At 42.0% G+C, this 15538-nt stretch overlaps 1 protein-coding gene across 5 annotated transcripts in view; it reads left to right on the forward strand.

Annotated features, from left to right (window-relative positions):
* The first annotated feature begins 845 nt into the window (after positions 1–845).
* SNX6 (sorting nexin 6) overlaps positions 846–15538 on the forward strand; it is a 48773-nt gene continuing 34080 nt past the window's right edge. For 4 of the 5 annotated variants that reach the window (XR_014808943.1, XM_084966287.1, XM_084966285.1 and 1 more), the window contains exons 1-4: positions 860–891; positions 1047–1094; positions 12945–13049; positions 13694–13804. Coding sequence is in view for 3 of the 5 variants with exons in the window: in XM_084966285.1 (XP_084822411.1) it covers positions 886–891; positions 1047–1094; positions 12945–13049; positions 13694–13804 (270 nt within the window). In the remaining 2 variants the exon portion in view is untranslated. 5 annotated transcript variants of the gene reach the window in all.

The raw sequence follows: 15538 nt of genomic DNA on the forward strand, positions 1-15538 counted from the left end.
TAACAGCAGATCATCAGTCATAGTCATAATAGGATTTGGTTACTAACGGTGTGATCAGTGAAGGAGAGGAAGGAAGAACTTGAATGGGACTTTTGTGGTTTCTGGCCTGAAGATGCTAATGCCATTAACTGAATGGAGGTACAGGATTGCTTGCGTGTGCGTGTGTGTGCCCACGCGCGCAAGCTCGAAAGTGTACCAGAAGTACGCAGGGGATAAGAACTGATTTTGTCTTGTCTTAAGGGCTGTGGACACCTGTGTGGTGCTGTAAAGCACGACAGTAAGAGGAGTCTGGGCACATTTCTTGGCATAAAGGAAAGCATACTCTTGTAATGAGAACGGCTCATTTTTATAGTGCTCAGCCATTAGCGCCCCAAACCCTGAGATAGTTATTACCACGCCAACAGTAAAAGCTTGAATACAACCCCTAACTGATGACTGTGTGAAGGGCCTTGGTTCCCACAACTTCTACAGGCAAAATATTAATTGTGATTAATTATCCTGTGGCACCATACAAAGACTAGATGATGTATTGTGGCTTCCAGAAGGCGCTTGTTGGCTTTCTTGCTGCAGCCCTCAGGGAAAGGGAACTGGACAGCTCCCTGGGTGGCCTTTGGCCCTTCCAGGGTCATAGCCGCCGCGATGGGCTGTCCTCACCCACGAGAGTCTGGGTCTTCGGGCCCTCTCCATCTTAGGGGCTCGGACCTTGGGCGGAGGGCGGGGTCTTCCTTCTTCCGCACTCTCGGACCCGGGCATCCCTGGGTCGGGGCGGGCGGGGCGGGGCGGGGCTGATCCGAGGCCCCGCCCCTCCCCCCCACTCGCTGCCGCCGGCTCCCTCCGGCCCGCGGTGCCGTGCGCGCCTGCGCTGGCTGTCGCTTCGGAGCAGCCATGATGGTGGGTGTTCGGCGGCGCCGAGCTCCGGGCGCGCGGTGGGGGTGGCGGGCTCGGGAAGGGCTCGGGGGCCGCGCTGGCCTGGCACTAATGTCTCCCTTTGTATCTCCCCTACTCCATACTCTTCCCTGGCACGCCGGGCCCTGCTGCCCCCGCAGGAAGGCCTGGACGACGGCCCCGACTTCCTCTCCGACGAGGACCGCGGAGTAAGTTCTGCCTCCTCGCTCGCGGGAACCTCCCTCCCGCGCCTTGGCTCTGGGGTGTGGTACTGCGGGGGGTAGGGGGCCAGGCCGCTAGGCACCCCCTCCCCGCTGGGTTCCTTTCGGTTTCCTTGCCTTCCCGCGCCCCGCCCTCCTGCAGCCTTTCCTCCCTCTGGGCCGTTCGGTTCTGATTTCCCCGGGACCCGCGGCCTGTCTAGTGCCCAGCTTCGGCTTGGACCTGCGGGTGGACCTCCTCCCCCGCCGCGGCCGGTGTGCAGGTGGGGAAGTGGAGACAGAAGCTGGAGCTGCACCCTTCCACCTCTCCTGCCAGGTTGGGGCTATAAGAACCCATTGTCAGACCTTCCTGCCGGTACCCCTTCATTTCCCCTCGTAGACCTCTCGAACTCGCCCCCGCCCACCCTTCTCTCTCTCTCTCTCTCTCTAAAACGTTGTAGTATAGGCTCGTTCCCTTGTGCAAGGGATTTTACAGTCGCTGAATCTTAACTTTTCTCCAGTATGCTACTAGATTTTGCAAAGTGCTGGTAGCCCACAGTACCTTTACTTTTCTTAATGGTCAAAAAATACATCTTTTGCAGAGCTCCCTTAGTGGTGGTTTGAGGCAAATTGCATTTCACTTCAGAAAGGACGTTCTGGGCTCTGATTCCTCCTCCCCCACTCTCTTCCCCCAATTTATCTTGACCGAAGGGTGGTAATCTGTATAGTGCCTTGCACAAGTGAGCACTTGAAAAATACTGATATATGATGATTGCCGCTCAGCAGGGTTCCGTGGTTCCGTCACATTTAAACAGCCTGCACTTTAGTTTTCTGTTTTGCCTTTTGCTTGTTGATCTTAATGTTTCAGACACTTCCATTAGTTGATTTTTGGCAGGTGAGAAAATACTCTTATAGAATGTTACTATTTCTTGTTGGTATGAAAGCATCGCATAGGATTTCTGATTACTTCTAAAAATTTTAGGTTGTAATTAATTTTATTTATTTTTAATTTTTTATCTTTTTGTCTTTTAGGGCCGCAGCTGCAGTATATGGAGGTTCCCAGGCTAGGAGTCAGATACAAGCCACAGCCACCAACCTACACCACAGCCATAGTAACTCGGGATCCGAGCCGCGTCTGCAACCTATACCACAGCTCATGGCAACTGGCAACACTGGATCCTTAACCCACTGAATGATGCCAGGGATTGAACCTATGTCCTCATGGATGCTAGTTGGGTTCCCTAACCACTGAGCCATGACAGGATCTCTGGTTGTAATGAATTTTAAGGGAATGTTTGTGTGTGAATGTGTATATATATCATCTAGGATAAGATAATGGAGTTAGATGTAACAATATAAATTGTATTCTGGATTTTAAAATAGGAATAACCAGCAGAGTTCTCAGTGAAATGAGAATTGATTATAGCACAAACTGATTTTTCTAAACGTGAAGAATATGGCCTTCTTTCCTTCCTTCCACTCCGACCCACCCCATGGCATGTGGAAGTTCCCAGGCCAGGAATCAAACCGGAGCTGCTGCAGGGACACCAGATCCTTAACCCACTTTGCCACAAGGGAACTCCTTTATTTAGATAACAACTTTGTGTCTTATTTTTGTGGTCTACCAGTAGAAGTAAACAGGATTTGCTTATAAAATCTGACTCATTTGAGTATTTTTGTTGATGTGAAAAATAGAGTATTTTGGGGTGAATATTTGTGTTCTAGGCTTGATGCCTTTATTGAGGTTTGCTTATGGAACTGGAACCACTTAAGTAATGTGTCCAAAAACTTTTTTTCATGTATTACAAAATTAAAGGGAAAGAGACAAAGAGCATGCCTGACCAGGAGGTTCTTTTCTTTCTTTTTATTTATATATTTTTTTGCTTCTTAGAGCTGCACTTGAGGCATGTGGAAATTCCCAGGATAGAGGTTGAATTGGAGCTGCAGCTGCCAGCCTACACCACAGCAACATGGGATCCAAACTGTGTCTGCAACCTACATCAGAGCTCATGGCAATGCCGGATACTTAACCCACAGAGTGAGGCCAAGGATCTAACTTCCATCGTCATGGATACTAGTCAGGTTCATAACCTGCTGAGCCACAACGGGAACTACCAAAAGGTTCTTATAGAGTCTTGTAGGTGAAAATTTTAATATGGAAATTGAAAAAAACATTACCATAAATTTGTTTTTTTTCACATTACCATAGATTTGAAAGCATTTAGAATGTTAAGATGAATGTATATACTTGTCCAGTTTTTCCTTGTTTTTGTCCTGTAGAACTAAATGAATCATGTTAATAATCACAGCTGGGCATGTGTTAAGTGCTATAAAAGCATTGTTTCATTATATCCTCTTGTCATCCATGTGAGGCTTTTAGTATCCCCCTTTTACAGATGAGAAATCTGAACCTCGGAAACTAAGTAAGTAGACTGAAGGCACCCAGCCAATGAATGGAAGAGGTGGACTTTAACCATGTTTCTGACATCAAAGCCAGTCACATGTTTCCAAAGTTGCCTTGAAACACTTGCATCAGAATCACCTGAGGTGAAGTCTTCTCATGGCTTTCAAGGTTAAGGATCCAGGATTGTTACTGCTGTGATTCAGGTTTGATTCCTGGCCCAGGAACTTTTGCATGCCTTGGTGTGACCAGAAAGAGAAAAAAAAATAAAAAGAATCACTTGGGGTGTTTGAAAAACCACAGTCAAAAGTTTCTAGGTCTGTGCCCAAGTGAGTCAATCTTTTGAGGTAGGAAGGACAGATAACTATTTTTTAACCAACAGGAAGATTCTTTTGTGCACTGAAGTTTGATTATGGCTATACAAAGTTATCGTATTTCCTCACTTCAGGAAAAGAAATTTGAAGCCTGTTTAAATCTCCTTATATTTGTCCTGATAGGAATTGGTTGCCATAAATAGATTAGAACTTTTAGGTATTGCAGTTTTAGTTTAGATTACCTTGTTCAGCCATTTAACAAAATCTGGATAGAGAAAAAGCATAAAGCACATATCTGATACATATGCAGAGGGGACATCACAGAATCAAAAAAAGTAATGCAGGAGTTCCCTGGTAGCCTATTGGTAAAGGATTCAGCATTGTCACTACTGTGGATTGGGTTTGATCCCTCGCCTGGGAACTTCTGCATGCTGCTGAAGAAGGCCATGTCTATAAAAATAGTAATTCAGGCAATTCATTCAAAGCAGCACGTAAGCAAAATTAAAGTCAGTATTTTTAAATTCATTTTAAGCAACCTTCAAATTTTCATTATGATATTTGGAACAGAAGGGAATTTACAGCCTTAAGAAATAGCTGTTTGGAGTTCCTGCTGTGGTGCAGTGGGTTAAGAATTGGGTCCAAGTAAGTCTGCAGCAGCTCGGGTCACTGCAGAAGTACAGTTCGTGTCCCTGCTCAGCTCAGTGGGTTAAAAGATCCAGCATTGCTGTAGCTGTGGCATAGGTCACAGCTGTGGCTCAGGTTCAATCCCTGACCTGGAGAACTTCCATATGCCTTGGGTGGAGGTTGGGGAAGGGATTACCGTTTTGTGAGAAACCAAAAAAGCAGATTTATAATACCAATATTGAAAACAGTTGGCTGCTTTTTGATCTCCAGTCACACCTCTACATAATAGGGTATTTTTTTTCCCAAATGAAGGACAGTGACATTTTATTTAGTGAACAAATGAGCCCTTTGAAGTGGACACATTTTGCATTGATGTGCTTATTAGATAATAACAGTAGGTGCCAGCATCATGGCCTAATTCGATTGTAGCATTTGATTTGAATTCTAAATAATTTGTTTATTGTTTTCAGAATAACTTCAGGTGAAGTAACTACACCTCTTCTGGACTCCTAGCCTTGTTCTTCCCTCTGTATTCCTTTTTTTTGTTAATATCATCATTTTCCAGTCATGCAGGCAAGAAACCTCTGAATCACATCATTCATCCCCATACCAGAACAGTCACTGAGGCCAGATAATTTCATTTCAGAAATAATGTTTAGCCTGTCTTTCATTTACATGGCTGCAATTAAGGTCCCTGCTATCTTGCCTGGATTGTAGCAGCACCTGTCATTGGTCTCTGTGTCGTCTTTCTACTTTCCAGTCCAGACTTCACATTACTTCAAGATACCTAACTAAATGATTAAATCATGTGGCGCCACTAGTCACAGGACTTACTTGGACCCAGTTCTTTTTGCAGCAAGATCCAGTCTCCTTAGGCTAGCATTGAAGACTTTCGTAACTCTGGCTGGCTTCATTTCTCAAGATGCATCTCCACCCCCCAATACACACAAACACACACAAACTAAAGGCATACTCATCCAATCTACTTGTCATTGCCAAGGCACCTCTGCACTTTAAAGTCTGCTTTATACATGCTTTTCAGTGCTGTAGACTTCCCCCCACCACCACCTTTTTGTTTCACGTGAAATTTGACATAATCTTTTAAGATTTGGCTGAGATGTTTGTTTTTTCTTGTGTGCTTACACAGCATTTAGCTTGAACACATTTCACATTTATTGATAGTTATTTCAGATAAAAATGTGACATAGATTTTGTTGGCAAAGGATAAAGATAAGATGATGGAATTTCCGTCATGGCTCAGCGGAAATGAATCTGACTAGGAACCGTGAGGTTGCGGGTTCAATCCCTGGCCTCATTCAGTGGGTTAAGGTTCTGGCGTTGCTGTGAGCTGTGGTATAGGTCGCAGGCACGGCTTGGATCTCAGTTTCTGTGGATGTGGTATAGGCCACAGCTATAGCTCCAATTGGACCCCTAGCCTGGGAACTTCCATATCTATATGCCCACAAGTGTGGCCCTAAAAAGCAAAAAAAAAAGAGATGAATGTTGGCAGAGGAGGAAGAGAAAGTTCTTGCCCTGGGACACTGCTGTATAGTGAGGGATTTACAATAAAGTATCATGGGAGTGCAAAGGAGAATGAAGATAAGATAACCGAATATTGATAAAGCATTTACCGCCTGCCGGGACTTTTGATATATTAGTTCTCAAATCCCTTTGAAGTAACTGCTGCTGTTCCTACTTTGGGAAAGGAGATTGAGGTTCAGAGGGCGTAAATAACTTGCCCAAGTTCATACAGCTTATATAAGCTGGCTTCAGACTCAGGGATTCTAGGAGTTCCTGCTGTGGTGCAGCAGGTTAAGGATCCAGCATCTCTGTGGCAACTCAGGTTGCTGCTGAGGAGTAGGTTAGATCCCCAGCCTGGGAACTTTTATATGCCGTGGGTGCTGCCAAAAAAACCCCAAAACAAACTCAGGGACTCTAGCTATGGTCCTGAGTTATTAACCACTGTGCTGTTGTGCCTAAATGAGCCAAGCCTTAAATGTTCAGGAATTTGTAGGCTCCCAGGATCAGGGAAGACTTCCCAGCAAAGAGGCTAACACATGTAAGTCATTTGGTTCCACCTGGAGCATATCCTGGGAGCAGGGGTAAATATGGGTAGTACAGATAGAGTGCATAGTGATAAAGTCTGAGGGATCTTAAGCTGGGAGGGATATATGCCCAGGTGACCATAGCTTTGTAGATGAGTGATATGGAAGGTGGATTTTTTCTTCCTTATAGAAAGCAAAGAAACCAGTTAACAGTCTGTGGCAGCAGTCCAGGTGAGAAATGTTGAAAGTAGAACTGAGGTAGTGGAAGAGAGGCTGAAGGAGGGGATGTACCAAAGAGGTATTGAGCAGATAGAGTGGGCAGGACATAATGACTGAATAAATGCATGGGCTAGGAGAGGAGGAGGAGAAGCTAAGGAGTACAGGAGAAAAGCAGTTTTAGAAGGTAGATTATAAGTTTGGTTTTCAGATCTGCTGGATTTGAAGTGTCTGTGAAATGTCTGATCTCTTCCCTGCCAGACTAGAAAGTAAGATCTGAAAGGGTGAAAATCATGTCTTTTCATTGCTCTATTGCTAGCATCTCAGACAGTGGCTGGCATGTCAAAGGCACTCAGCTGTTTAATAAGTAAATACATCCAAGTGGGTATGTCCAGTGGGCAACTTGAAATTATTATTGGGAACTTAGAGTGAGATGCATGGGTCAAGGCATACATTTAGGAATTCTTAGTTGAAAATGGCTGAGATTGCCAAAGCTATATAGTGCCCAGAGGAAGAAATGGGCTAGTTGATGGAGCTGGGATGGGTAGGAAGAGAATAAGAGGGGTCCCCAAAAGTCAAGAGAGTTTTCAGGAAATGGCAGAATGATCAAGGAGGCAAAATTGAATTTAGAAATTAGGTCCTCACTATGTAGAGGTTTTGCAAGAGCAGGCCTAATTTGACTAGGAGAGCAGTGTGTCAGCAGGTCCTAGAGCGGACAGGGAAATTACGTGCTCAGGTAGCTAGAGAAGTTGATGAGTCCAGATCTGTTTGTAAAAAGGTTTATTGACGGGTCTGAGGGAAAAACAACTGCTAATGTTTATTCCTTGTTTGTGTGGGAGGCAAGATCGCTTGTTGAGGGTAGGGGTGCAAATGTGGTGGTGGCTTGAGATAGTAAAGGTTTGCACTGGTTGCTAAGGGAATCAGAACGGGAGCTGAGCAGATCGGTGCAGGACTATTGAGTGGTTTTAAGAGTCTAATGCAGTTTGCAGACCAATAATTTGTAGTGGACAAGTACAAACAATTGTGACTTTTCTCTAGCCACACTTGATTCAAGCAAAGAAAGTAGGAGTTCCCATCATGGCACAGCGGAAACAATACAACTAGGAACCATGAGGTTGCAGGTTTGATCCCTGGCTTTGCTCAACCCGTTAAGGATTCAGCATTGCCATGAGCTGTGGTGTAGGCCGGCAGCTGTAGCTCCAATTTGACCCCTAGCCTGGGAACCTCCATATACCATGGGTGGGGCCCTAAAAAGAAGAAAAAAAAAAAAAAAAGGCAAAGAAAGTGAATGATTCAGCTGATCCTACGTGTAGGAATTTGTGAGTTAGGTATGGCAAGCAGTGGGAGTTGACAAGACCAGAAAGGAAGGCATTGGAGTGACATCGTGTGGCTCTGGTAACGTTGTACTGTTTCTGGTATGGTAGAGGAAATCTGGTTGCAAATGATAGAAGGTATATGTATAATGGGAGTTCCCATCGTGGCTCAGTGGTTAATGAATCCGACTAGGAACCATGAGGTTGCGGGTTCAATCCCTGGCCTTGCTCATCGGGTTAAGGATCTGGTGTTGCCGTGAGCTGTGGTGGAGGTTGCAGACGCGGCTTGGATCCCGTGTTGCTGTGGCTCTGGAGTAGGCCAGTGGCTACAGCTCCGATTCGACCCCTAGCCTGGGAACCTCCATATGCCGTGGGAGCAGCCCAAGAAATGGCAAAAAGACAAAGAAAAAAAGTATATGTATAATGAACCATTGATTTGACTGCTGGATATAAAGGTGTACAGTAATAATAGAAATAATGTATTATGGGACTTCTGGAATCATAACTGGGCTGAGAGTAAATAGATTTAAATTTTAGCCTGAATTAGTGAACTTAGCAGAATTTACTTCTGTCTGTCATGGAGTTTTTCACTGATTGTACTCTAATTACCTAAAAATAGTTTCTTAATCCAGTTATGGTTCCTACCTTTCTTTCTACTCTTCCCTTCTTTCCATTCAATAAATATTTGTTGACACAAACCAAACAGAAACCCATGTTTTCCTGGGACTGACATTCTAGTAAGGATCATTAAAAAACAAAATAAAATTTAGTAAGTGGTGAACAAGTCCTATGGGGAAAAATGAGGGAAGGAATAGGGATTGTTTGGAGGTGGTAGAGGATTGAGCCAATTTTAGATAGGGTGGTTGGGAAAGGCCTTCCTAAGAAGGTGACATCTCAGTAAAGACTAGAAGGAAATGAGGGAATGAGCCATACAGATGGGTATCTGTGGACAGAGAGCGAGGAAGTGCAAGACTCCTGAGGTGGCCACATCCCAGCAAGTTCAAGGAGCACTTGGAGGGCTGTGTTGAGCCAAAGGAGTAGGGCTGGAGGCCACTGTAAGGATGTGCTTTTCTCCAAATGGGAATCCCTTAGGTTTGAGCAGAAGAAGGATTTCTAATTTAATGGGATCATTCTTCTGGTGGCTCTGTAAGGAATATAGACTGAGGGAAAAGGGCAGAAGCAAGAGACCAGTTGGGAAGCTATTGTCATGATCAGTTACCTTCCTTTTTCCTTTCTCCCTCATTCATCCTCTATCCCTGTCCCTGTCCCTGTATTTTCTGGCAAAAGATAACTAATTTTTCAGGAGTGTCTTAAGGTAGATACTTGAATGTGTAAACACATCAGTGTACTAAACTAGTAGTGAATATCTTTACTGAGTAATTACATGTGAAGAACTAATTATCAATAGGAGGGCCATGACTTTTTTTTTTTTTTCTTTTTGGCCACACTCACAGCATACAGAAGTTCCTGGCAGGGAACAGCAGGGATAGAACCAGAGCCACACCAGTGACAGCCCTGGATTCTTAAAATGCTGAGCCATGAGGGAACTCCAGTAGGGCAGTGTCTTTAAGTTATTTTTTTAAGGCTGTTGTATTTGTGTTACTTAAGCCATTTTTCTGCCTGGTCTCTCTCTTGACCATGACACAACCTAGTCAGTCTCTGACAAAGGAAAATACAAAGTTTATCAGACAGGTAAGGATTAAACCAGTGAATGTAGTCAAATTAGAATTTCCTCAAACTGACCTCTCTAGTTGCAGAAAGTTAACTAAATGTTATACAGTCACAAGTTGTTTGCTTCAACACTTTCTGTTAATAAAAACTCTGAAAACTAGGAGTTTCCATCATGGCTCAGCAGTTAATGAACCTGACTGGCATCCATGAGGACTCGGGTTCAATCCCTGGCCTTGCTCAGTGGGTTAAGGATCTGGCATTGCCATGAGCTGTGGTGTAGGTCGCAGACATGGCTTGGATCCCACGTTACTGTGGCTGTGACATAGGCTGGCAGCTACAGCTTGGATCTGACTCCTAGCCTGGCAACCTCCGTATGCCACGGGTGTGGTACTAAAAAGAAAAAAAAAAAAAAAAACCTCTGAAAACTATTGACTTTTCTTTAAGAAAGAAGAAAATCCACCTGGAAAACCTGTGTATATTTTATATAATTAACATTTAAATTTACAGTATGATATTTTCTTAGATCTAAGGTGCAATTGATTAGAAGACATTTTCTTTTATATAACACCAGGAGAGAAAAAAATACCACCAGTTAAACTAATTTATCATCAATTGTGAGGCATCCCTATTCGAGATCCATAAAAATATGGAAAACATGCATCTGGAATTGATGAAACATGACAGCAGATTAGCTTTAAGTGAAAATTTTTTATTCATGTGGGGGATGATTTTTTTTGGCCGGCAAGCCCTTATATTTGTGAAAAAAAATCTTTACTATCAAACAAAATCCTTCTCCATAGGCTCAGAAAATGGAAAAAAATTATTTGTGGTATGTGTGTATAGAGGCTGACCATGGGAACATGCAATATCAAAATGAACACTTTAGCTGATATTTAGCTGAACTGATTATGAAATTTAAATTAAAGGAGTCAGAATCTTATCAGCATTTTGCAGTAACCACGTTTGTGATTCATGCACATTTTTCTGAGCTCAATTCTGGAACTCAGCTGTTCAAAGAATGAAAAAGACAAATGGTAAACGAGTTAATAGCTGTTAAGATAGTAAATGAATGGATACATGCTTTAATAATGCATATAAGAGGACAGCAGTTCCTATCGTGGCACAGCAGAAATGAATTTGACTAGGAACCATGATGTTGCAGCTTTGATCCCTGGCTTCACTCAGTGGGTTAAGGATCTGGCGTTGCCATGAGCTGTGGTGTAGGTTGCAGACACAGCTCAGATACTGCATTGCTGTGGCTGTGGCGTAGGCCAGCAGCTGCAGCTAAAATTCAACCTCTAGCCTGGGAACTTCCATATGCTACAGGTGCAGCCCTAAAAAAAATGTGTGTGTGTATATATATGTACACACACATACATGTATATATCACAGGATTTCTGTTTAAAGAAAGTTTACTTCTTTTGGAGTTCCCATCGTGGCGAAGTGGTTAACGAATCCGACTGGGAACCATGAGGTTGCGGGTTCCATCCCTGCCCTTGCTCAGTGGGTTAAGGATCCGGTGTTGCCGTGAGCTGTGGTGTAAGTTGCAGATGTGGCTTGGATCCCATGTTGCTGTGGCTGTGGTGTAGGCCGGTTGCTACAGCTCTGATTGGACCCCTAGCCTGGGAATCTCCATATGCTGCGGGTGCGGCCCTATAAAGCAAAAAAAAAAAAAAAAAAGAAAAGAAAAAATTTACTTTTTTCGTATTTATAAAAGTAATACATGCATATTGTAGGAAGTAGAGAGAAAAAATATATAAAGAAGAAAATCCACTGCAGTTCACATTTTGTATTTCCTATAAACCTTTTATGTATGCACTTTTTAAAAATACAATTGTAATCATCGAGTATAAACAGTATAGCTTCCAGCATTTTTTCCCATTTACATTGTAATTGAAATTTGAAATGCTAATGACTAGGTGAGATTCCAAAGTCAGTCTTGGGTTTTACAGCTTAGAATTTTTGAAACAGGGTAGTTATTTAGACTTTAAATATTTCATATTTTTGCAGCTGGCTAAGAATTTATCTTTTAGTGTATTTGCTTTTGTAAGTCTCCAAATTACCCAAAAATGTTAGAATATGTGTGTAAAGAGAAAGAAAAGTGGATGGAATTTAAGAACTATAAGTAGAATTATGAGTTGAATTGTGGAAAAAGTGGAAAGTCATCTCATAGATGAGTAAATGGAAGGACTAAATAGAGAATGTCTCCAGTTATTCTAATGTATTTAAGCTGTGGAGTAAGTTTTAATTCAATCACAGGAGTTAGTTATTGAGTATTTATTATATGTTAATATTTTTCTTAGCAGTTTGCACATAAGTAATTCATATATGTAATATATTTAACTATAATTAATAGTTTTATTTTATGTTCCTGAATTAAAATAAGCAACAGAGGTAAAATGATTGGCCAGTATTTTTTTTATTGTTTTTCTTTTCTTTTCTTTGTCTTTTTAGGGCTGTATCCGCGGCTTATGGAAGTTCCCATGCTAGGGGTGGAATCAGAGCTACAGCTGCTGGCCTATACTACAGCCACAGTAACATCAGATTCAAGCTGGGTCTGTGACCTACACCACAGTTTATGGGAACACCAGATCCTTAACCCACGGAGCGAGGCCAGGGATCGAACCCACATCCTCATGGATATGAGTCTGGCTCATTACTGCTGGGTCATGATGGGAACTCCCTATTTTTCTTGTTCTTAAAGGTGGATACATTCCTTAATTTATGAACATTTGAAATGTTAAAGGACCACCTTCTTGAAAAATGGTTTACTTTTTTTTTTTTTTTCGTCTTTTTTTTGCTGTTTCTTGGGCCGCTCCCGTGGCATATGGAGGTTCCCAGGCTAGGGGTCGAATCGGAGCTGTAGCCACCAGCCTACGCCAGAGCCACAGCATCGCGGGATCCGAGCCACGTCTGCAACCTACACCACAGCTCACGGCAATGCCGGATCCTCAACCCACTGAGCAAGGGCAGGGATCGAACCCGCAACCTCATGGTTCCTAGTCGGATTCGTTAACCACTGTGCCACGACGGGAACTCCTGGTTTACTTTTTGAGTGAAACTGTAATGAATCATGTCTAGTGCATTGACACACAGGAAGATAATAACATACCCAAAACACTTCCCCTCAAAATATATATATGTGAATTAAATGAACTTGAGTACCTTTTTTAGATTTAGGATTCTTTTATCTTTGCATTGTCTTATCGTCTGGGAGAAGAATGATATTCTATAAAAGCTTACAGAATTGACATTGAGGTATTGTTTTCTTTTTCTAGCTTAAAGCAATAAATGTAGATCTTCAAAGTGATGCTGCACTGCAGGTGGACATTTCTGATGCTCTCAGTGAGAGAGATAAAGTAAAATTCACTGTTCACACAAAGGTACTGGTACTTGTATTATTTTAGGTGTTTATCGTGCTAATGTTACACATGTTATAATACATTGACTAGAGTTTTGGTTGTGAATGTAATTAGAAATTGTATTTTTATAATTTACTCCTGTTGTTTTAACAAAAAGTTTTAGGGAGATGTACTTTTTAAAGATTAACATTGGAGAATTAATCATGGAACTAGACATAGTACAAATTTAATTTTCTTTATACTTTTAGTAGTATCTTTTACCGTTCTTGTTATATTCAGTGTTGTTGCATTCCTTCAGTTAAATTACTGTCTTGACAAATTATTTTCTTTTTAGATTTCAGTTCTCAGGCACATTTTCAGATTGTGATCCTTTGTTTGAATAGTTAGAGTTTGATATATTAATAGGATAACTTTAATAGTGGAAGTACAGTATAATAAGAGGCTGCCAGCTTATTTTCTCAAAGATCCCAGGATAATTTTGTCTGGGTGTCTCAGGGTTTTCATAATAGAGTTAAAAGCACTGTTAATCTTTCACATAAGACTATAATTTTTTTAAAAAGGTATAAAATGTTTATTAAAAAATAAAAATAAAGGTATAAAATGTTTATTAAAAGCTTTTTAGTGTAAACTTTGATTTTTATTTAGGAGAATCTCTGTTTTTTCAGAGTTCATTACCAAATTTTAAACAAAATGAGTTTTCTGTTGTTCGACAACATGAGGAATTTATCTGGCTTCATGATTCCTTCGTTGAAAATGAAGACTATGCAGGTTACATTGTAAGTGTTGAGATTCCATTTTAATCCCATTTTCTAGGAGTTTCTAAGAGACTTTATTATGTGTTGAAATCTTATTTAGCACTTTCATTGAACTGATGTTTTTTTAATTGCCAGTTACAAAACATAATTGGGTACCCACCTTTTATCCTGAGTTGTCTTGTTTGGGAGTGTGAGGCTCTGGATATGTTATGCTCCCTCATTTAAACTTAAATTCTTGCTCTTGATTATCATTGAAATGGGCTTGTCATAGGGGGTAACTGAGGGGGTGTTACAAATCATGCTGGTCCTGAACCCTTAGGTAGACAGGTATTTAGAGTTGGAGGGGCTCCTTAAGAGGTTATCAAATGTAAATATGCTCCAGGTATTGTGCTTCAGCTGTTAACCACACTCAGATTTCTGAAATTTAGTTTCATTTGATTTCCTTGAAATCATCCTAACCTGATTCCATCTTCATCCTTGTGGCCTCTCCTTCTCAGTCGTTTGCTTTTTCTTTCTCCAGCTGAAGAGTTTGGGGACAACTGGCAGTGCCTTTTTTTTTTTTTTTTTTAAATTACCAGTTTATATAAAGGGTACAACTCAAGAACAGCCAAATGGAAGAAATGCCTAGGATAAGGTATTGGGTTTGGGGTGGAGGTGCCTGTTCAGTACTTTCTTGCCCTTCCCAGGCACACCACCTTCCATTTTCCCAACATATCAGTGTGTTTACCAGCCTGAAAGTGCCTTCTCTTTCCATCCTCTTTCTGCTTTTTTTCCCCTCATCTTGTTTGATGGCATTTTCACTACTTTTTCTTCCCATAGACTAAACACTCCTGAAAACAAGACCATGTCTTTGTGTGTGTGTGTGTGTGTCTTTTTAGGGCATGTGGAAGTTCCTAGGCTTGGGGTCGAATCGGGGTTGCAGCTGCTGGCCTACACCACAGCCCCAGCAACACCAGGTCCAAGCCTTGTCTGTGACCTATACCACAGCTCTCAGCAGGGCTGGATCCTTAACCCACGAGCAAGGCCAGGGATTGAACTCATATCCTCATGTTACTACCACAAGAGGAACTCCCTTTATTTTTCTTTTTAGGGCTGCAGCTGAAGAATATGGAAGTTCCTGGGCTAGGGGTTGGATTGGAGCTGCAGTCACAGCAACTTGGGATCTTAGCAGTATCTGTGACCTACGCCACAGCTTGTAGCAATGCTGGTTCCTTAACCCACTGAATGAGGCCATGGATCAAATCCACATCCTCACGAATACTATGTTGGGTTCTTAACCTGCTGAGCCGCAGCAGGCACTCCAAGACCATGTCTTATTTATCTTTTTATGCCTATTGTTCAGCATCACGCCTACCACATAGTAGATGCTGTGTGCAGGCATCAGTGAATGTGCTGATTTGTCCTTGGTGCTTCTTATAGCTTTCCTTGATGTAATCCTTTTCTTCTAGTCATTATTTTAACTTTCCCCTGCTTACTTTTTTTCTTCTTACCTTACTTGCTCTCTTTCTTTTCCATCATTTTCCCTTAGTAGTTCTTACTTGTAAGCCCTTCTTCCTAAGATAAATTTTTTTCTTATATCCTTCCCTTGGATGATGCGTCTCTTCTAGATCTTATATTTTTATTTAAAGTAAGTGTTTACTTTCCCCCTTACTATGGGCAAATAGAATGAGGTTAGTCATTAGTCTGTGTCTGTGTCTTGTTCTCTTGTTTTTAAGTCAGTGCTTTCTGCCTCTGGTACACTCTAATCATACCGTT

This window comes from Sus scrofa, chromosome 7, assembly GCF_054392235.1.
Source record: "Sus scrofa isolate SSC_HxYL_T2T_F1_AM1 chromosome 7, Sscrofa_HxYL_maternal_Yorkshire_Landrace_v2.0, whole genome shotgun sequence".
Taxonomy (NCBI): domain Eukaryota; kingdom Metazoa; phylum Chordata; class Mammalia; order Artiodactyla; family Suidae; genus Sus; species Sus scrofa.